Source organism: Python bivittatus, unplaced genomic scaffold, assembly GCF_059951505.1.
Source record: "Python bivittatus isolate LINGU-HERP-01145 unplaced genomic scaffold, Pbiv_v1 ctg000590_np1212, whole genome shotgun sequence".
NCBI lineage: Eukaryota > Metazoa > Chordata > Lepidosauria > Squamata > Pythonidae > Python > Python bivittatus.
The window spans coordinates 1,614,681-1,637,460 of record NW_028277086.1 but is presented as its reverse complement, the minus strand read 5'-3'; the positions used below and the strand labels follow the sequence as shown (position 1 = coordinate 1,637,460).

General features: G+C 51.7%; 2 protein-coding genes across 3 annotated transcripts; one reads left to right on the top strand and one right to left on the bottom strand.

Annotated features, from left to right (window-relative positions):
* The first annotated feature begins 3,834 nt into the window (after positions 1-3,834).
* On the top strand, positions 3,835-18,752 carry LRRC24 (leucine rich repeat containing 24). Of its 2 annotated transcripts, none has more exons than XM_088148846.1 (5): positions 3,835-4,089; positions 11,347-11,518; positions 12,960-13,238; positions 14,924-15,092; positions 15,969-18,752. In XM_088148846.1, exons 1-5 carry the CDS (start codon positions 4,064-4,066, stop codon positions 16,979-16,981), a joined length of 1,659 nt encoding a protein of 552 aa, XP_088004972.1. In that variant the 5' UTR covers positions 3,835-4,063; the 3' UTR covers positions 16,982-18,752. The 2 variants fall into 2 exon arrangements, with proteins under 2 accessions (XP_088004972.1, XP_088004971.1); XM_088148845.1 differs by having other exon boundaries at positions 11,344-11,518.
* A 130-nt stretch (positions 18,753-18,882) lies between these two features.
* Positions 18,883-22,321, bottom strand: LOC148214722 (uncharacterized). The gene has a single exon (XM_088148858.1). It carries the CDS (start codon positions 20,389-20,391, stop codon positions 18,895-18,897), a length of 1,497 nt encoding a protein of 498 aa, XP_088004984.1. The 5' UTR covers positions 20,392-22,321; the 3' UTR covers positions 18,883-18,894.
* Positions 22,322-22,780: the final 459 nt, after the last annotated feature.

Below are 22,780 nucleotides of genomic sequence, written 5' to 3'. Positions count from 1 at the left end.
GAGCTGCTGCTTTTCTTGGTGTTCCTAAGCAAGCTTGAGCACTGTGAGCTTTTAAAGTGGGTCACATTCAGAAGATTCCAATTCTGTTTCTTGGAAGACTGGGCAATTGGGGATTGATCCCACTTTGGCATTTCTCTGGTCTGCACTCTAGCCCAGCTCTGCATCTTCTGTTGTTTCTTCTGGTTCCTGTGGTTCTTTTTAGAAGCAAACCATCCCCTTGTTCTTCTTCTTCAGAAGCACCCCCCTCCTGTCTCCATGCCATCTGCTCATCCTGTCCCCCGGGATGGCTCCTCTTGAGCTTAAGTGGCCTCATCTCTCTTCCATTTTTCTCGGGAACTTCGCTCTCCTTGACAGTCTTCTCCAAGCAAGTCCTTGTTGCGGGTTTACGTGAGAGGAAGGGGAGCATCCAACTGACCTCGATGCCACAGCCTAAACAGTGGAAAGAGTTGGGCTGTTTTTCCCAGGCACAGCATAGGCAGCAAGAATTGGACACACAGCTTTTTGTGGCACTTCTGGGTATCCATTTTCCACTTTAGAGGGGGGGCAGGGAGAGAAGACTTCCCCAACCTGGTGCCCACTCCTGGCATGGGGGGATGTACTACCTACTAAAGGACATAAGGTTATCAACGGCTGTAGACCTCAAGGACATGTCTTCCTCTTATATTCTTCCTAGAATATAAAGGTGCATGTAGCTCTTGAACATGTGCTTTTTCTTCATCCTTTGCTTTTCTTTTCCTTTTTTCTTGGCTGGGAGCATAGAAATTCCACACCCCATTAAGGTAGGTGTTTGAATGCAAAAAAAAAAAAAAAAGTCACGGTACATTTATATCACACTCCTCCTCAGCAAAGTGCTTCTGAGCCTTGCACCAAAGCTTTCCCCAGCATGGTGCCCACCAGATGTGTTAAAACCCAAACTCTCCAGCCTGTATGGCCATCAGTGTCTGGTCGAAGCCACAATGGATGACATCAGGTCACACATGACATCATCGTGGCTTCTACTGGACACCTACGAATACAAATGATTGGTGGGATTTTTAATGCGTCCATCTTGAAACCTTCTCATTTGTCCCTGACAAGCCATGCAGGACGGAACGGTCTTTCTTCTCTTGCCCAAATGGCAGAAGGAGGGGGCTGGCTCCAAGCAAGCCGCCGGAAGGCTCAGGCTACCACAGGCAGCCCACTCCTCCCTCCCCACTTTAGAGGAAGGGAAGTTGGCAGAGCACAGGAGATTACCTTCTCCTTCTCCTTCTCCCCTTCCAGCATTTCCTTAGGGACCCTTAAGGCCAGGATGTCTGTTAGTAGCTTCCAGGGTAGACCTGTCAAACAAGCCTTCTTTTATTGGGCAAGATCCAGACTGCGTTCCATGACTAGGATTGTTCCAAGGGGAGGGTGTCCAGATGGCACCAGACCTTTCTCAGCTCCACAGGCCTGTTCCTGGCTCTGCCCGAGGGGCGAATGGTCTCCTCTCAAGCCCCATCACCTGCGGAGCAAGATGCCTTCTACTTAAGGTCCTCTGCTAGGGGACCCTCTCTCACCTCCTGCTGAGGGGAAGGCAGTGCCCCCCCCCCCGCCCCACAGCTACAGGAAAACCTGCCCAGCCTGGCTGCCCCATGGAAGAGTTCTTTCTTCTGTTCATTACAGGAGGAGAGTCCTGTTAGTTTATGGCAGTGTTTCTCAACCTCAGCAACTTTAAGATGTGTGGACTTCAACTCCCAGAATTCCCCAGCCAGGGTGGCTGGGGAATTCTGGGAGTTGAAGTCCACACATCTTAAAGTTGTTGAGGTTGAGAAACACTGGTCTATGGTAGCTAAAAATCAGGAGGAGCTCACCAAATTGGTGAAATAAATAAAACTGGTTAGTGGAAAAAGGTGCTACTGGACTCGTCCTGATTTTTTTCCTCCTGTCGTGTTATTCACTTGTAGAATTGTAGACTTAGAAGGGATCGCTAAGATCACCTAATCCAACCTTTTATTCCCTTTAAACTTCAATTCTCAAATATTGGCTCAGAGGTCAAATAGGAAATTTATTATATACAGTACTTACACTGTCATATTGGTTTCCCTTTCTTTTTCTCCTCGGGTGAAAAAAAATGGTTTTTAGAGAGGCTGCCCTCCCCTCCCCATATATCCCCTGGCTGATTATAAAAATGTAATGAGAACAAAACAGAGTTGAAGGGTAGCCTTTCTACACGTAGCATTCACAAGATTCTGCTGGGTGTAAAAAAAACTGTTTAATGTCTTCTCCATTCTCTCCGCAGCAACTTTGCCCTCCAGGCATGTTGGACTACAAAACCCAGTGACACTCAGCCAGCTAATTTACAATCTCTATCCTAAAGTGCTTTCTAAGCATCGCCCCATTTTACTTCTGGAATTCACTTGCCGAGCCCCTGACTTTTTGGGGCCATCCTGTGCCCCCAAATTCTGGGAATGCACACTAAGCACTCACACGGTGGCTGCTGCAGGAAGACAAATACCTTCCTGATGGCTTAAGAAGAGGCTGGAAAACCGGCTTAATTTGCAGAGGGTGGGACTAGATGACCCTTGGGATCTGTTCCACCTCCACAATTTTGGATGCTTTGAAAATATCTGAGTAGAGGTGGCCTGGTCCCTGGACCCACTCTCCAGAAGGCAAACAGATGAGGGTGAAAGAAACATACAGTACTGTAGTTAGACACATCGGCACGCTGGATCTCAGGCTGGTCAGCCGGAGGCTTCCCAGTCTATGGCCCAGTTTCCCCCAAGGGAAACAGAAAAGAGGGACTGGCCGCTTCAACCCTTGATCCAGGTTGTGACCAAGGCAGGGCAGCATTAAGACCCTGGTGGGCCCTGGGCCCATTTATCTTCCTCCGCCCTCATTGTGGATATAAACTGGATGTTTAGGATTATAAAGGTATTCCCTGGAGCTCTAATGTTCAGTAAGTCATAGCAAGTATACTTACATTAGAAGACTAATAACATCTTAAATATATTTTATTTTAGGATATACCCATTTTTATTTTATTTTTTTTGTACTTTTCATACTTCCAGATTTGTTTTTAACAAAGCATTTTCGTAGACCCCAAAGTTGCACAGGCCCCAGCACTCTGCCTAAAGCAGGCACAGGCCAAGGGAAATTGTGGTGTGGGGTCAGCTGGCATTTGGATGAGGGACTTTGGTTGCTGGGTTGTTGTTAAGGTCTGAAGGGGGTCGGGCTAGATGACCTCCGGGGGGATTCCAACCTCTGATTCTCCGAACTTGGAACTGTCCCAGCTCAGGCGCTATGAACCGGACGGGATCGGTGTTCAGCTAAATGTGGCTGGACTCTTGAGGCCGCCTTCTTTCCAGCATCTGCTGTCCCCTCTCGGCTTGGCCGGCGCCCAGTTCTGCAGACCCACCTAGCCCTGAGCAGCCCCCTCCCGTCCGGCACGGCACCGGGCTGGGGGACTCAGGGGGGCCCGGCAAGGGGGCAGCGGTCCCAAAGGCAGCCTTGCTCTCTTCCAGGCGCTTCCACCCTCCCATCCCTTCCTCCATCCATCCCACCCGGCCGTTCCCTGCCCTGGCTGGGTCCCCACAGCGGCCGGGTCCGCCGAACCCAACGCCGGCGCGTCCGCACGACCTGCGGGCGGAGCGGGGGCTGGGCTGGCCTCCGCCTGCGCGCCGCCTGCGCGGAGTGCCCCGAGAGCGGGCGCCCGGGCTGCCCAGCAGGCGCCTCGCTTTCGGACGCGGCTCTGCCCGGCGGCCCCCGCCCGCGGCCTCGTTCCAGGCAGGGCGGCGGCGGCGGCGGCGGCGAGCGCCCCGGGGGGGCAACCGCCGGGGTCGGGGCGGCGCTGACGTCAGGCGCGAGCGGCGCGGTTGGCGGCCGTGGCTGGCTTAGCGCGGAGCCGCGCAGCCCCGCGGGTTCAGAGGCGAGCCAGCCAGCCAGCCAGCCGGGCGGGCGGGCGGGCGGGCGGGCGGGCCGGCAGCCGGGCAGCAGCCGGGCAGGCGAGCGAGCGAGAGCGTCCCGGACGGCCTGGAGCCGCTGCGCCTGCCCGAGCCGGGCGCCCGCCTCCGTCCCTCCTGCGCCCCCGCCGGAGCGAGGCCGGCCGATGCCATGGAGAGCCGTCCGGGGCAGGTGAGCTCCGCCGGCCGGTGGGTCGGCGGGTGGGCGGCCGGGCAGGCGACCCGCGCGAGGCCTCCGCATTCGGCTGCTCGGGGACGCTGCGCCGCTTCCCGGCCAGCCGCCGCCGCCGCTGCCGCCGCCGCCGCCGCCGCCTCCTCTCCCCGGGAGCTGCGGCGCCGGGCAGGGACGGCGGCTGCCCGGATGGCTTTGCGCAGCAGGCGGGCGCGGGCACGACGGGGGGCGTTTCCCCAAGGGCGGGGCGGGCGTCTCTGGGGCAGCCGCCTGGGAGGACCCGGCAGGGAGGGGCGCCCGCCTCGGCCGCCGGGGCTCCTCGCCGCCGGGACGGGGGGGCGCCGAAAGGAGCCGCGGGGCGGGGGGGAGAAGCCCGAAGCGCCCTCCTGGTCGAGCGCCGCCGAGAGGTCGCCCGCCGCCCCGTCGCCGGAGTCAGCGCTGTCCGCGGGGAAGGGCGGGTCACAGTCTCCCTGCCACCCGGCGGCCCGGCCGTGCCCACCGTTCCAGCCGAGGCTTGCATCTCGGGGCCTGACCCGCCCAGAGGCCGCCGCCGAGCGCCCCTCTTCCCCTCGGAGCGGGGAGTTCGCCGCCCCAGGCGCCCGAAGCCTCTCGCCCGCGCCGTCCCGGGGGGCGCGGAGCCCCGCCGCTCGGGCCCCTTCCCTGCCCGCTCCCCTCGAGAGCAGCGGCGCCTGCGGTACCGCCCGGCACGGGCGCCGAGGGCGGCATCCCCGGCATCGGGCTCCCCGCGGGCGTGGAGCGGGCTCCGTAGCGCCCTTTGCGCTGAAGGGGCGGGCGGGGGGCCGGGGCCAGCTTTGGGTTGATCGCCGGCAAGCTTTAAACAGTTGATTACCGCAGCATTGGAAAGGCGCAAAAGTCAGTGAATGAGAAGGAAAGTTTTATCGAAGTGGAGGGAGCAGCTGGCCTGCGCGAGCCAGTTGTGATGCCTATAACAAACTCTGTTGTGTTCTGGCGGGGTGCGGCACAATACGCAAACCCAACCGCGGATGCATTAGGTGGTTGACCCACAAGCAGCCCCGTGTGGCTACTTAGCTTCGAGTGCCCGGGGTCAGTCGAAATGTTGGAGGGTTATTTGTAAGGATTTCTGCTGATTTTTTAAAAAAGGTTTGCTTAAGAGTTTGTTCAGATGTGTTGTTTGCCACAAGACTGTGGTGAGGTGTGCATTAAAGGTTAAGCTGTACATTAAATGCAGTGCGGGAGGAGGTGGAATTAGGGAAAAAGGAGGATCAGCTGAAGCAAGGCGGAGGGGCTTTTACCGGTAAGAATAAAATGAAATTAAAGAGTTCACAATTCTGGAAGTTCCATAGTTGGAGACAGGACTGAATGGATCCTAATTTGCAGGCCCAGGGATTGTAAAGCGAGGCAGCTTGAAATAGGAAGACAATCTTCTGAATGGGCTCCAGTTCCATCTCCCGTGTCCTAGGGCAATGTTTCTCAACCTCAGCAACTGCAAGATGTGTGGACTTCAACTCCCAGAATTCCCCAGGCTGGGGGAGTTGAAGTCTACACATCTTGAAGTTGAGAAACACTGTCCCAGGAGGTTGCCATAGCTACTTCGGCATCTTCTATGAGGGGGGAGGGAGAGTAACCCACAGGCGCTCCATCCTCCAAGGAAGACGGTGGCGGCGTCTTTGGGTGGGTCTTGCGACACCCCCAAAAGGCTTAGCATGAGGGCAGAGCTGCCTCCAGAATCCCTGGTTGGTTGGTTCTGGCTTGGTGGTGTGTGCCAGCCCAGTCCTTGTGGGTTGTAAATCATGAGTAAACCAGCCAGCCAGTAACTCCTTGCAGTCATCTTGACTGATTGCATCTCAAAGCTTCATCTATTTAGTTTCTCCCTGTAAGGCAGCTGTTAAAGGCTGGAAATGACTTGAGACTTGCCCCCAGGGTATCCTCGGCCTCCGGGCAAGGAAGGTTTTCCCCAACCGCCACCCCCCACACCCCAGATACAAATAGTCCTTCTGAACCCCTTCGAGCTGCTGCATGTTGAGAAGTTCTCCATCTGAAGAAGTTGGAAGAGCCAGTTCATGGTGAAGATGGGGAGTCCGGGCACCCCCTTTCAGCCCAGCCAACTCCCCAGACCTGCTTGTGCCCCCTTCAGCTCTCAAGGAAGAGCCAGGACCTAAATGCAAGAAGAAACTGAACAACTTACATATAAAAAAGTAACTAATCGAAGAGAATATATGTAGTTCTGGGTTGAACTGTGGAGTCCTTGGTGCCCTCTGAGCTTGGTTGTTTTCTTGCAAATGTTTTGTTACCCGGCTAGGTAACATCTTCAGTGCTAGGACTCCACAAAAAGTTTATTCATCTGGGAGCTGGTTTGTACCTCACGCAAAGCCAGAATTTCTAACTCTGGTTTGTGAATAACCCACACTTGGTTTGGTTTTCTAAAAGCCATATTATGATTTAGTGTGAAATATGCCTTGCTTAAAGTGGCAGGAGAAGATGGCTTTTAGGAATCAAGTTTATGTGAAATGCCGCGTAATTTCCTACCAGTCAGAACCGAAAGTGCCCTCTGGGCACCAGGCGAAGGGCCATTTGAAGTTCAATTTTCCAGCATTTCTACCAACACCCTGAGGCCGATGGGCTTTCTCTGCCTGATGTCTAAACCAAACAGATATTCACCACTGCGTTTGTTAGATAAAAATAGGATTGAAATAATATATACATACATGCATACAACATTGACATAAAATAGAAAGTTTGTCTTGCCCCAAATCCGGTTGCACATTCCGACCTGTTTCACTCATGCTCTTAACCCATCACGTGGCTCAGGGGTGGCCGCCCACGCGGCGCATGTGGAAAAGCGGTGCAGCTTCGATTCCACGCCACAGCCGCCGTCGCAGGGGTGGCTCTTTTGGCCCTACCCCTCGGACCCCCTCGCGTGGCTTACCTGGTTTGGCTCAGCACGAAGTCCGCCAGATGGTTCAGCCAGCTGTGTGAATCAGGTCGTGATCCGCGTGCAGGACTCCAGAGGCATTCGGTGCCTTCACCTTCATTTGAACGTGCAGGAGCCTAAATGGGACAGGGTTCAAAAACAAGGAGGAGGCGTGTGAGTGGCCAACTCAGACGGGGATCGCTGCGCAGAAACTCTAGAATGCGCGGCTTTCGCTTGGACCCGTCTGCCCTCTGTGTCCCGCTGCCTATGTGGGCGGGTTTAGTTAATGGGGGGGGGCTCCGCCTGCTCCGACCCTGTTGCTCTGGGCCAGATGCATTTCACAGACCCCTTCTTCCACTCCCCCACCCCAAGGCACCACGAGAGCTTTCCTTTCATAGGGCCCGTTCCCTCGCTCCGTGGGAGCTCCTGCCACCTGAACCCCAGAGCCGGAGGGCTGGGGAGCGGCCAGCCACATGGCGCTGCTGCTGCTGGGAAGGCGTGCGCCCCCTCAAGATTTGGCTTCCTGCCCCTTCCGAGACACCATCGGCAGACGCACGCACGCCTCAGGCTCCTGGCTGCCCCCCTCCGGTTCTGCAGCCCATCATTTTCTGGCTCAGAGGCTCCCGTGCAGCTCCCCTGGGCTGCGTCTGGCTTAGGCGGGGAGGCTCCTGGAGGCCATTTCTGCATCAGCTGGTAGACATATGCCAGTCACAGTTTCCTTGACAAAACACATCTTGATTTTCCGCTCAACCTGTTGTTAAAAGTGGCCTTTTTCCTGCATTTGCATTCTGAGAGGAGCATTTGGTTCCCTCAGTGCCAGAGGAGTTGAGGCATTCCAAGGGGCTCAGCTGCCATCACAGGCAACGGTGTTTGCTGAACGTGGTTACCAAAGCAAGCCATTTTCTAGCTTTGCACAAAGCATTAAAGCATGCACAGAACAGGCCCGGGTTGCGCGTTGGGCTAAGCCAGAGAAAAGCCAACCTGCCAAGCTGAACATCTTGGGCAAATGCAATTCCTTATACATGGATCTGGTTAAGTATGTGTGAGCTCAACCTTTGGGTTCAACTCATGGAAAGGTTTGCTCAAGGAAGAAGAGTTGGCTAGTGACCAAATCTGACTCTTGCTCTTCATGAAAGAGCAAATGTGCATGTGCACCCACACGTACCCCCCCCCCCACAGCAGCTCTAGATCTACAACAATTTCTCAAAATCTCCAATGTGTCTGTGAGCCAAAAAGTTTGGGAACCCTCAATCTGCAAGTCTGTTGGCAAAGATTCTGAGTGACAAGACTGCCAATTCATTCATCTTGCCTGTAGCCGCCCATTCTATTTCAGATCATTTTTTCACTTCCAAGAGTATATGTGTTTCTGTAATTTATATGCTACACCATTCCAAAAAGGCTCTGAGCACTTACATTTCTTAATGTGGATCACAAGCTCCTGTTTCACCAAGATGCATAAAATGTATATCTGAAAGAGGGAGAAATGCTATTTTTTTCCTGTACTAAACACTCATTTGCTATATAAAACTTCCCATCTTTTTCAAAATAGGAGTTAATGGAGCTGGTGCACTTTTATTTAGTCTGCAGACAGTGGTAGCAAAGAAAGTCACTTCTCTGTATGGATATCTGCATTTTCTCTTTATGGAAGATGGGAGGAGGGGTGTTTTTTTCTTCCCGTGCCAACGCGTGTGCAAAGGACTGCACGGAAACTATTGTGGATCAAACATTCTCCTACTGTAGAAGAGTAATATCATGGCAGCTGTTGGGCATGAATTAATTTAAAGCAAAACATCAGAGCTTTTGCAGGCAATCTGGTGATACAGCCATGCGAGCTATCCCAGATTTGCAGCTGTTGCCTTAATACGTAGAATGGAAGACAGTGAATTCCTCTTTGTATCCAAACAGCCAGATGTTTTATAAACCAGCAAATTTAGGCTGTCTGCAGTCCCAATGGTGGCGTCCAAGGCTGACCAACCCAGACTTCTCTGTATTGTAGCACAAACAGGGTGCAGCAGCAGCAGCAGCAGCAGCCAGATTTAGTGCCAAAGTGTGCATCTGTGTGCCAGTGCGTGAAAGAAATGCCATACAGTATGAAGAAATACTTGCATCCTCAAGTTAAGAATGACGTTTTTAACCCGTTCCCTTTCAATGAAGGTCTTGCCAAAACAAAAAAAATCCTTAGATCTGTTCCCCCTAATCATTTGCAAGGAAGGGGTATGGCTCTGACTACTTTGGAGCACACGCGGCCCCATCTATGCCTTGGGCCTTTTGAAGCCCGTGTGTCCTTCTTCCTGAGATGTACGTGTGCACCACGTGTGCCTTCCCAAACAGCCTGGCATCAGTCAAGCCCTTCCTTCTCGCGGTGGGCTTCCTAGGGGCTGCCTCTCCCATCCATCCTGGGCCTATAAGCAGCTTTAGAATGGCCACAGTCTCCAAACGCCCCAGGAAACCAACTGGAGGGGGCTTCACTTTCTTCCTTTGCTGGAACGGAGCAGCTCCTGAAAGCTGCTGAGCTGTTGCAGGAAGAGCCCCTCGAAGATGATCTTGCAAAAATGTAGCTGCCGCTGCACCCTGGGAGTTTACCCCACAGATGCTCCTCTTGTGCCCCCCTGCCCCGTCCAGCATGGAACCTAGAAATGCTGTGCGCTGAATTTGGGGTCTGCCAGGTGTGGGGAAGATGATCCATGCCAACCAATTCCTCCCATAAATCCACTGCCTCGTTTTAAACCTCAAGGTCACATTCGTTACTTTCCCTGTGGCTGAGCTTTATAATGAACTGTCATGCTTGATCCATTGTAATCTCAAAGGAGTATCCTTTATAAGCCCTTGCTATTTTGTTAATGGCAGTTTTATTAAAAATTACAATTGCAACAATAAAAACCAAGGCAAACTAAATAAATAAATAAAAGAACAAAAAGAAGATAGAAGATGCAGAAAATTAAAAAATAGAAAAATAAAAAATAAAAATATAGTAAAGAAAATATATGAAGAAATGACTTCCCCGTTCATCACAAGTATAAACAACTTTAATAACTTATCATCTTCTCTTAAAACAAATGATCTCTTCTTCCCATATCCCATCTCTTATCTATAAACAAATCCATAAAAACCTCGTCATTTCAGCAAAAATCCATTTAGGGTTACCAAAGATAACAACGTATCTATTTTAACCTCGATCAAATAAACCAACTTTACATTCCTTCCTTTTAACAGTCTTGATCTTTAGTCCCTTCAAATAATGTCCTAGCACTTGATTTCTTTTCATTTTTTTTCTTTATCCCTTCTCACAAAATTCTTCAAAGCTTTAACAAGCCTTTTCTGTAAATCCAATATAGGAAAATTATCCAGGTCACTCTCTTGTTTATTATTTGTATATCCCTTTTAATTATTAAGACATCAGCTGGTTTCATTTGTAGATCCACTGTAGCATCCTTTTCCATGCCATTCTTGTAGCCTGTCATTTTTAAATCCGCTTTCAGATCAGTCTCAATCTTGTCCAGTAAAACTTGTTCCTCTTCCATAACATCTTTTAAACACAATCTGTCTACAAAGGCAGACACTCTTAAAATGAATTTCTGGGTCCATTGTTCAAAAATATCGTGCCCAATGTTCAGGTATGAGAAGAAGAGACATCAAGTTGTAGTGGCTTCTTAGCCAGTCCTGCTAGATCCATCAGTGGTGCAGAAGCCCCTTTCCCAGGTCCAAACTGGCGGTCAGGCCTGGGAAATGAAGACTCAGCGGCAAAGACTCTGGCTCAGTTTGACTTGTTAGTGCTTCAGCAAACTGGTTCAGAAATGGTGTGGGTCTTACCAGGTAAGCAGTGTGTGTGTGCGCCAGCCTGTGAATTCACTGGTTTTCAAAGCAGGTGTATGGATCCATGGTGAGCCTGATGCTTCCACAGCTTCCTCTGAGAAGAAGCAATCCCCATGATTGTTGGGGGCTTAATTCTGAGTAAACATAAACAGGATTGGGCAAGAGCAGAGCCTGGTGGGTCAGAAGATAGAAAATTGGACTGGGACCCTACCAGACACCCTCAGTCCAACCTACCTTGGAGGGCTGTAGTGAAATAAAAGGGAGAGAGTGATATATTAGCTTGAGTGTCCTAGGGAAGGGGTGGGATGAAATGTCTTTGATAATGAAGAAGCAGTAGGAAGTGGGGCAGTTATGTGTACAGCCTGTAGTCTGAGGCCACTTTCTCCAGCCCTCCCTGTGCTCTTAGATCATCTGAACAATTATCATCATCCCCAGATTGGGTGGAGCTGACCAAGGGTACCATCCAGCCGTCTTCGGGTGACCTGCCTTGGTCTCTCCTGTGGTGGGAGCTCTTTGGCAATTTCCTTTTTCTCTCTCTCTCTCGTCAGCAGCTGGTCTAGGATGGCCCCGGTGAAAGCCCCACTGGTCTGCCTCTTGCTGCTAGGGCTCCTGGTGCTCCAGGCCCACGTCTGCCCTGCCCCTTGCCGCTGCTACAGCCTGACCGTGGAGTGTGGTTCTTTGGGGCTGAAAGACATCCCGGGGAGCATCTACCCCTCCACCCAGGTGAGGCCATCAGTGCCCAGTTGTGGGCCTGCCGCTTACTCTCATTCCGGTGCCATGCTCACTAGCAAGGCAAGGGGGACTTGAAACAGGGACACTTCAGTGGTGGCCCCAGGTCTCCAGAACTCTCTCCCTGTGTTGATACCAGACTTTGAGGGGCTCTCACTACCTTTGAAGATGCTCCCAAAGGCTGTGGTTTTAGCCTAATGCAATGCTAGTTCTTTTTAACCACTTCTGCTCTTTAGCTGTTTAAGTATTCTGTGTTACACATAGAATGTGTTGGCTTGGCTTTTTCATCTATAATCAAGGAGCAAAGTTTTCCGCAAGGAGTAACGAAAGAGCAGTGGTGGTTTGGTTTGGTTTTTCACAATAGGGGTGCACAACCTACATGTGACCTCTGAAAGCCTTGGGAATGGCCTCCAGAGCCCTTCCAAAAAGGCTGTGACATATTGATCTTTTACACCATGGTGGTCCAGTGGTGAAGGTGCTGGCCCAGGAGTGGGGAGACACCGGTTCTAGTCCCCTCCAGTCATGGAAGCGTGACCATTTCAGCCTCGTGCAATATGTTGCATGAACCCAGACACGGTGGGTTCAAGGATCTTTCATTCGTTCTTATCCATGGATTGCGGTTTAAGGAAAAGGAAGGGACAGAAATGTATCCATTCATTAATCCAATTTATATGGTCACCATCTAGCCAAAGAAACTTTGAGTGGCAAACAAAATAAAAACAAATCATGCCATTAAAACCAAAAGAAATCAAATTGAGGCCCAATAAAACCTCAAGCACCACTAGTCCCATACCCCTGTGCCACCGGTCCCGTGACTTACATCCTGGCCCCAGTGCTTGGGGGTCTGAAAGGCTAATACAGTTAGAAAGAGGAAGAGGAAGCAGCACTGTGGAGCCTTTTCTTAGCTTCTTTTTTGTATAGTTGAAAGATTAATTGTATTAATTTTAATTTTATTAAGTTTATAGAGAACTTTCAACTCTCTCGAGTTTTTCTCTTGACTGATTTTCTGCCTGGGGGACTGTATCCTGCAGCAGTGTGTGCACGTGCAAGCGCATGTGCTTCTCAATGCTCTTGGTTCAGATTTGCATAAACTGCTGAAAGAACAAAGATTCTTTAGGGATGCAAGAAAAAGAGAAACCAATAAATTGAAAGACTCATAAAAATGTGTGTGGACCCCCACAAATATCTACTTCATCAGCAAGTCTTTGGGCTTCTAATCTGGAGAGAGAAATTTGAGTTTTTCTAGCTGCCCTTCTTCACTTTCAAAGGGCACAGCTGAACCGAGCCCATAGGGATCTGGTTCAAGCCCTGATGACGTCACATTAGCTCATGATGTCATTGTGCAAACAATGCCAGTGATGTAATTTATGTAACAAAGGACGTGTGACACCCATGATAGAATCTGGGCTCTCTCCCTCCCTCTCTGGCTTGGCAGACCATTTTCCTGCAGGACAACAGCATCACCCAGATCCGCCAACAAGACTTGGCTTCTCTTTTGGACCTCCAGTATCTCTACATGCAGAACAACACCATCTCAGCCCTGGAGCCAGGAGCCTTCCACAACCAGAATCGGCTGCTGGAACTGGCTCTGAATGGCAACCGGATCCATCTGATCAACAGCAGCATCTTTAAGGGGCTGGAGCACCTGCGTGTCCTCTATCTCTCTGGCAACCAGATCACCCGACTCCCTGATTTCACTTTCAGTGACTTGGAGGTGAGGTTCTCTGGGGGACCAGACAAAAGGAGGCTGGAGTTCATTCGGCCTTCTCTAACAGCAACGTCTGGCATTGTAAGCCCTGTTTGTGGAACTGAGGCAGAAATTAGCCTTATGCATTGAACTAAGCCTTGGTTTGTGTTAACCAAAGTTAAATAAACCACAATGGGCTACATTCATTCAGCGCCCGAAGCCATAGACCATGGTTTCCAATGCTTAGGAGCAACGTTCAAACAACAAGCTAAATCATGTTAGAGTTTGCAATTATGTGTGATCCAGGCTTCAGCATAAGCCCAGATTTAGCCAGAGTTGGATTCTAATCCTGCTCTTCACCGGCCCTGGGTATCCAGAGTACAAGTACGCGAGCTGCTTAAGGAAACTCTTACCTTGTTCCAGTTCCATCTCCTTTTTCTCTGAAAAGTAAATATCAGAAGTGACTTTAAATATCACAAAACGCACCATGACATTGTGCAATTTAACCAGAGAACCCCAGAAAGAGCAATGGAACCACCAGCTTGGGAAAGTCAAACAGGAAGGTTAGGAATTGCGCGTCAGGGGTATGCGTGGGGTGGGAGGGACACTCACTTAATAGGTGGCAGGCAGAATAATCAAACAAATTAAGTGAGGATGGAACTCCCAGGTTTCAGTCTCAGCCATGAGATAATGTTGGATCCTATTTATTTATTTTTAATCCAATTGAGTCACTCCTTATTCTGACCCTGCAATCCTTTTCCCACATTCTTCCTGCCTGTATCTCAGGTGAGGGCCTCACAAAATCTAATAGAGCAGTGTTTCTCAAACTTGACCACTTTAAGATCTGTGGACTTCAAATCCCAGAATCCCCCTTGCTGGCTAGGGAATTCTGGGAGTTGATGTCCACCTATCTTAAAGTGGCCAAATTTGAGAAACACTGCTATGGAGTAACGCTAAACTAGCCAACTCACCTTCTATGGAAGAATATAGACCTGGCCTCAGGAAGGGCAAAGGAGCAATGAACCATTAAGATTTCTCGCTCCTGAGAAAAAGTGTGAAAAAGAAGCTCAAAATAACCTTGTGTTGATTGTGTAGGGTGTAAGGCATGGTAGAGAGAGGATTTCAAGATTAGTATCAGCCCTTCGAGGCAGGCCGGGCCAGGAAACAAAAGCAGCAGGGATTCCAAAAATGTTCTTTCTTGGTGTGGGATAGAATAACAGAATCTTGAAAGCCAGTCAGTGTTTCTCTCTACTTCATCTTATACCCAGCAAAATCAAAGTGGGGTTATGTTGAGGTTCTTTCTCACACTTTCCTCTTTCTCAGGACTGAGAAGTCTTTTCTCCTCCCTTGATCATTCATTGTTCCCTTCGCCCTTCCCAAGGCTGGGGCTACATTCTTTCACACCTTAGCCTCACCCACACTTGCACAGGAGAAGGCCATTCATTTTGCATTGCGACTGTGATCATAGCAGCCCTTGCTCTCTGCTGCAAAGGGTATTGAATGGGGTCTTGGTTACCAGAAGAATAGGTACCCCTGAGTTAGCAGGAGTTGTGCATGCCCATGACACACATCCTGGCCAGGACCACTTCTGCCCTCAGGCTGTTGTCAACCAGGCAGATGAAGGAGGTGAAGATACAGGAAGGAGTAAGGAATGGAAGAGCCAAAGAGTCTTCTGCTCACTCTGAAGATGTGCTCCTGTTTTCCCTTTGCAGAGGCTGCAGGAACTTCACTTGCAAGAGAACAGCATTGAGACTCTGGAGGACCAAGCACTGACCGGGCTGACCTCGCTAGCCCTGCTGGACCTCAGCAAGAACAACCTGCGCACCATCAGCCGGGTGACCTTGCGGCCTCTCATCAGTCTGCAAGTGCTGAGGCTGACAGGTGTGTCCAAAGTGACCTCTGGCAGTCCTCCATTTCTCCTGGATGAAGGAAAAGCTGGGGAAGAAAAAGAGATCCTTTAGTCAGTGGGGAGGAATCTCAGCAGAAAGGACTAAGAGAAATGTGGAGCTCCTGGGAACTTGGATCCAACAATGTTCTGTCAGGTCCATTTGGCAGGGACCATAAAATGTGGGAAGCCCTTGGGTGAGGATTTTGGGGAGTGGGGCCTGGCATATTGGAGTTGGGTCTAGCCCTGGAATTGGACTCAGCTTTAGCAAGACAATAGAGCTGGATTCAAAGCATAAGAAGCCCTGGACCAAAGGCTGGTAAAGAACTGTTGATAATTCCTCATAACGGTAGTTCCCAGGCTTTGTGGGGAAGGGAGGGATAATGTCACAACCACTTGCACACAGTTTGTGTAAGAGATGGGTCTGAGCTGTGGGTAAGAGAATCAGTGTCACTGATGATGTGACCTAATCGGGTCATGAAAGGTCCTCAAGCCAACCGCCAAGCTCGGAGAGCACCAAGGACTCCTTAGTCCAACCCTGAGCTACAGGGATTCTCTTCTGTTGGAAGAATCAATGTCTTTGAGTCACCTCCAAATCACACTGGGAAGCCTACCTCAACTTGGTCCCTTCTCAGGTGCTGGGGACAGTAGGTCCAATGTGTCTTGAAGGTGCCAAGTTGGAGAAAGCTGATGTCAGAAAGTCAAGCGGAGTGGGTTTGGCAGGCAGGATCCCTGGCTCAGTTTCCTCCTCCATAGGGGATGCAGGACTGAATGGACCATTGGGCAAACAGTGGAGTGCACATGGGACCCAGGTGGCTTATGGGAGCTGGGTGAACTCTTCCTGGTTGACAGGACACTTTTTTTTCTGGCAGAGAATCCGTGGCGATGCGACTGTGCCCTGCACTGGCTCAGCAGTTGGATCAGAGAGGAAGGGCAGAGGCTCTTGAGTCCACTGGACAAGAAGATTGAGTGTTCGGAGCCACCACGCCTGGCCTACCAAAGCCTAGCAGATGTCTCCGGCAACAGCTTGATCTGCATCCCTCCTGTCGTGCAAGTGCAGCCCCTCGAAATAATGGCCCGGCTGGGTGACGACTTGCGCGTCTCCTGCCAGGCCTCGGGCTACCCGCAGCCCCTAGTGACATGGCGTAAACTGGCCCATTGGCGGGCAGGGGGCTCCAAGGGAAGCCGGGCCCGGCTGCTTGGTGGAACCTTTGAGCTGAGTGAGCGCAGCGTGGGGGAGCGCTTTGAGCAGTCAGACACTGGCAGCGGGATGCTCTTCCTCAACAATGTGACGGTGTCCCATGCCGGTAAATATGAGTGTGAGGCTTCCAATCCAGGTGGTATGGCCCGGGTGCTCTTCCACCTCATGGTTAACCTCTCCCAGCAGCAGCAGCAGCAGTCGCAGGGCTACCCGACTTCAGTAGACATTAGCCAAGAGCCCCTCTACGACATGGAGAGCATGGAGTTCCATGCCCTTGGCATGGCCACCCAGACTGCCATTGCTGTGGCCATCTCCCTGCTAGCACTTGTAGCCCTCTTGCTGGTGATCATGATCTACCGGAAACACCGCAAGCGGAAAAAGGCCAAGAAGGAGGAGAACATCCTGTACGTCAATGACTATTCCGATGGGCCCACCACTTTTGCCCAGCTGGAGGAATACCGCGATGAGAGGGGCCACGAAATGTTTGTCATTGACCGCAACAAGCCCCTCTTTGCTACCTATAAGGACCCCCAAGGCTTGGCAGGGGTCTTCCCGGATCAGCTGCAAGATCAAGCTACTCAGACTCTGGAAGGGGAAGAGGACTGTCCCCCAGAAGCCAGTGAGCTCTTTGCCAACCAGGGACTGATGTTCCAGCCTCAGATAGCATACGAAATCCACTGCTGAGTGGAGCTACTGAGCCCTGGGGTGGATGGACCTCCAATGGAGCTGTTTCCTTGACCTCCTCCCACCTCTCTCTGCTAAGTCTGCTTTCTCTGTGAGTTCAGGGTCCTGAGAGGAGCAACCTGTAATGTTCTGTTGACCATCCCCATGGGTGCAGAGAGGACTCTTGGATGTGCAGCGAGGGATATCACCCTGTGGGCATGTTCTGCCCTCACTGTATTGACCATCGCCATTGCGTTCTTGGAGTTTTCCACTGCTCTCTGAAAAGACTGGGGAGCAATTCATGAGGCCCCACTCAAGCTCACCCTCGAGTCCGAAAGTATAACACACAAGAATAGCTTTGCTAGAAGGGTCGTCTTAGTCCAGCATTTTGTTTCTCACTGTGATCAACCAGATGCCAGATGGCACTCACAAGCAAGAGATGGATATGCTCCTCCTCCTCCTGACATTGTTCCCCAGCATATAGGATGTGGAGGCACGTTGCCCCCAACCTGGAGGTCTTCAGAACGATAGACCTGTCAAAAGCACGATAGGGCAGCTGATGGACAGCAGCAGATTTGACCCCTGAACTTTTCCCAGCAGTCAGCTGTGACCCTCCCCAGGTGCTCTGCAACTGGACATTAGGACCTGCACGCTGGGCTTTCGGTCACAGTCAGCAAAGGAAGCGCAGCTTGAAAAAAAGTCACAGTTCTATAAAGACGGCTGGGCGAGACGTTCACTGTGCAAATTTGACCAACCCACTTGTGGAGAGACTTCAGTGACGATGGACAATCTTCTCAGTCCCTCGTGCAGGCTGAGTTGGTTAAGTGGAAATTCTGTTTTTTTGGTTTGCCTGTCACTTTTTTTAAAGAGATAAAAATAATGCCAATCATGAGCAGCAAAGCTGCCTTTGTCGGCCCCACGGGAAACTCCCTCCTTACCTCAACCTCACCCTCCTCTGTAATGTGACAGCTCCTTCCCCCCACCAGTCCCAAAACCAGAGAGAACAGGGAGGCTGTGTAGTTGCGCCAGGAAAAAAAGGCTGCGTGGGTGACTTGTTCGAGCAAAGCCTCAGTAAAACGTAGCCAGCCCCTTGGGGCTGCCAAGGCTCGGTTGTCTTCTTTTAGTGGGTTGGTGACCGGGGATAATGGGGAACGGAACCTCTGTTGCTCTGAAGGGTTCCTGCTAGCTGGACAGTTTTCTTGCTGTCGGGCTGCGCGTGCAGCGATGCCCGTGGCTGGGAAGGTGCCCACGTAGGTGGTAGCGTCTCTCTGACCAACACAGTTGCAGCCCAAAGGATTCTGCCGCCCAGCGGTCACCTGGGGAGAGCATCTGTCCTGCTCCAGCTGTGCGGCTGGAGGATCAGGGTGGAAGGGTCCCCAGAACAGGTTACAAAGGGGTGGCAGTTGGTTGGTGGTCTCAGCTGGAGTAGGAAGTGCATCTTTCTTAATGGACTGTTGTGTTTGCACATGTGTGGGGCTTAAAGGAAAAAAGAGGGGCAAAAGGGTGGGTTACCAGGGGAAGGCAGAATTCTCCGAATCCCTTCCCCCTTCCTTTTATTGCGCAACTGCAATTCTGTTTTGGAAGCCTCCTACAACTGTGCTGTAAACACAAAGGACTGAAAATGTTACTTCTTTGGTATGAGTGTGTCTGTGTGTGTATAATATAGCAGATTTTATACGCAACTACATTCATTCACATACCTATATAATATGTGGTATCAGATATATGCGGCGTCACATGTTAGACTCATAGATCTGGAAGGTGGGATGGAAATGTAATAAATAAGACTGAGAAACATTCATAATTAGGATCAATTTATTAGGATGCAAGCTTGCTTGTTAGAGGAGGCAGGGAAACAGAGGCGGAAATAGATGTTCAAGCCTCTCTCTTCCTTCCCCCCGGTTCTCAGAGGACCCAGTCCTCCGAAAACAGTTTTAATCTGTATCTCCTTCACTTAGGACTCCCACCTCCATGAGGTAGACTCTGGTCCGGTAACCCCGATAGGCAGACTGGATCTTGATTGCAGCTTCTTCCTGGACACGCAAGAGTTGCCGTGCCCTCCAGCCCCGCCAGAAGGCCTGGATCAGGGTGGCTGCGCGTACCACTTGCCACATGTGTTTCCTGGTCTTGAACACTCGCTTCTGGCCTTCGCCCATCCGGCGGCTACAGTAGTTTTCGTACAGCCAGTCGGAGGTGCCCGGGGAAGGCATGCCCTGCTGCTGCTGCTGCTGCTGCTGCTGCTGCTGCTGCTGCTGGAGGCTGGTGGATGAGAGGCTCCGGGCAGTGGTCCGCTCCCGTGTCAGTCGTACGGAGGTTGGCGTGTTGGTGGCCAGGCGCTGGCTTAAGCCTCCGGGTTCCCGACCCTGCCTCCGCGGCTGCTCTTCGGCAGGAGTATAATAGCTTTTTGAAGGCGTCTGATAGGAGTGTTGGGGCCCATAACGGCGTGCCTGGCCAAGCACCTGTCCCTCCTTCTGCCTGGAGGCATAGGATATCCTCCTCGTGTTCCTGGAAGGAGGGAGATTTGTGTGCCCTTCACACTCACTGTCCTCCATTTCTGATTCAGAAGGCGGGCCTTTGCCCACACCCACAAGCACACGGATGTTGGTGCACCTCCCACAGCGTGGACACGTCTTGGGCTGGGAGGGTTCTGTGTCCTCTTGCTGGCCCAAGTAGGATGGGGATCGTGGGACCTTGCTTCTCCATTCTTCAGGGTCTCCCACAAGGCACTTGCGCCAGTGTTTCCTGGGGTACGGGCCCACCCAGGAGGAGCTTCCTGGCATGTAGCTGGGATGGCCATAGTAGGTCCCCGTTGGGAGACTTTTGGGGCTGTAGTGGGTCCTCCTTAGGTGGGCAGGAGGGTAAGTGTGGCTTGCTCCTTGGGCCAAGTCCCGTCGGGTACGGTATCCCCTCCAGTGGGCTTGAATGGTGGTAGCTGCCTGCTGGCATTCGGAGAGGGCCTGGCGAGTCATGTAGCCCCGATAGTGTGCCTGGATGACCTGGGCAGCTCTCTCCCTGTCCATCCTGGGGTGCCCCCGGGATTCTCTTCCCCCCCCAAAGGATGAAAGGGAGGATGCTCTTCGGCGCCTGTACACTTGCTCCAGTGGCACCTGCTGCTGCAAGGCCCGGTACTCGCGGGCTATGTATTGCCTCCAAGCGGCCTGGATGGTGGCGGCCGCAGCCTGCTCAGTCATGAGCTGCTTCCTGGTGAGGTAGCCTCGCCACGTAGCCTGGATGGTGGTAGCTGCCTTGTCCATGAGCATATCAAGCTCGTCCACCAGGAAGGAGGACCGCCGGCGGGATCGGCTGTTGCTCCGGGCTCTCACTTTGGCCAGCTGCCGATCATGGCGCTGCTCCTCTTCCTCATCTGTCACCTCTTCCTCTCCACTTGGATAACTGTAGGAGCACCAAGGGTGATCCTCATAGGTCTCCATCTAGAAGGGGAAATGCAGGGAAGTACTGACACCCTTGAGAGAGAAAACAGAGATCTGGATCCCCAAAGGAAAATAGAGAATTCTGGGGATGGAATGCAAGTGGCAATAAAAAACATCTAGAACTGCGAATTTAAAACTTTTCCCTGACCTTCTACTGTTTCCCCTCTGCTCAAAGGACCTGCCATCTTTCCCTCCCCCTCCTCCTAAATTTGTTAAATTTGTATGCCACAGAATCCTACCAACTCTCTAGAAGCTTATAACAAGATAAAATACCATAACCTCTTGGGGCAAGCTTTAGAAATTAAAACTAGCATGGTTTGGTAGCCAGTGCGCTATCTAAGACAGGTTAAAGGGATCATAGCAGCTAGCTCCAGTCAACAAGCAGGCCACCAACCATGGTGTCCAAGTGGTCTTCAGAGGCAGCCCCACAAAGAGTGCGTTGCAGAAGTCTAGGTGCGTGGTGGCAGGGGCTCGAGTCACTCCGGCCTAATTTGTCACATTTCAGGACGAACTGCAAGTGGCACATCCAAGGAACGTATAGAAAGCCCTCCTGGCCACAGGTTCCACCTATCCATCCATCCAGGGGTGTCCTCCGAGTATGGTCAAAAAAGTCCAAGATGGTAGGTGCAAAGGTATGATCAGAGCTTTGCTTGTTTTTTAATGTGCAAAATCTATGTGGTCACCAAGAGTCAACACCGACTTGATGGCACATAATAAAAAAACACGTGACACACATGAAAAGCAAGTGGAGGTTCAGTCGCACTATTGTGCCTGCCATCTTGACTTTTTTGACCATACCCTGTAGATACCCCTGCATCCAGCAGTAGCTGTTTCATCTCTTTTCAGGGTTTTCTGTAACATTCTGCTTAGGCCTGAGTTTCTAGTCCTGAAATTTAAAGACATCAGTTTGCTTCAGACTTTCCTTAATCCGCCTCCACTTCCCCATCTCTCAATCTGCCATCCCCGTCTCCAAGTGCCTTGAACCCCAGCGATAACTTCCACTGTAAAGCAGCCCACCCTAAAATTGCTGTTACAAGGTGCCATCCAGCTCCCAGGCAGGAAGGAGGCAAGATGGCTACCCAATACCCGGGTCCAATTCAAGGTGTTGGTTATTACCTTTAATGTAATACATGGCATGGATCCAGAGTCCCTGAAGGACCGTCTCATCCCCGTCACATCATCCCGTCCCACCCGGTCATGCAGAGAGGGCACGCTGTGGACCCCGCCTGCAAGAGAATTTCATCTGGCGGGGTCCAGGAGGCGAGCCTCCTCTGCAGCAGCCCCTGCCCTGTGGAACACGCTTCCGCCAGCAGTGAGGTTGGCCCTCACTGGGTTTTTCAGAAAAAAACCGAAGACCTGGTTCTGCATCGCGCATGGGGCGGGGATGGGAATAGTTGCCGTCTCTTGTGTTGGGGTCTGAGGTAATTCAGGAGTTCATGGCCACCATGATAGCCATGGGCCTGTCCCAGGTCATCCAGAGCTCAACACATAATGGTGGTCATACGCCCGACCTGTTTTTTTCTGTCGGAGCAGCGGCAGGGTATTCTGGATTTGGGGGAGATACTGGTTTCTCCCCCGTCGTGGTCAGATCACTCCCTGGTGAGCCTCCAGTTCTCTGGCGTCACCCCGCTCCGCAGGGAGGCTGGACCTAGAAGATCAGTCTGCCCCAGGTGACTGGTGGACCCAGTTAGTTTCTAGACCGAGCTTGGGGTTGTTCCAGAAGGTCTGCTGCATGGTCTGATTGAAGCCCTGGTGGCCACCTGGAACAGGAAGGCAGCTGAGGCTTTGGGTCGGATTGCGCCTGAGCAGCCTCTCCACACCCATGGATCCCGGAACTCTCCGTGGTTTATGGATAAGTTGAGGGAGATGAAGTGGGCGAAGAGATGCCTTGAGCGTCGCTGGCGGACAACACGGAGCGAACTCGACTGAACATGGGCTAGAGCAGCTATTAGACCAGTGTTGTCCAAACTTGGCCACTTTAAGATGAGTGGACTTCAATGCTGGCTGGGGAATTCTGGGAGTTGAAGTCCACTCATCTTAAAAGTGGCCAAGTTTGGACAACACTGTATTAGAGCCTACCTTGTGGTGGTAAAGGCAGCAAAACACAACTATTTCTCTGCCCTTAAACTGCATCCACAGCGAGCCACCCAGAGGTCCTATTTTGGGCAATTTGGACCCTCCTTGGAGGGGTAATTCTGAGGTTTACCTACAGCAGTGTTGTCCAAACCTGGGCACTTTAAGATGAGTGGACTTCAACTCTGACCTACAGGGTTAGGGTTAGTACACTAGACTCTGATGGATTTGCTCTGCACTGGACACCAGCCTTGAAGCAGGGCCAGTGGAGGCTATGGGGACTGCCTTGCAAGGTTATCTGAGAAGAGTTTGATCC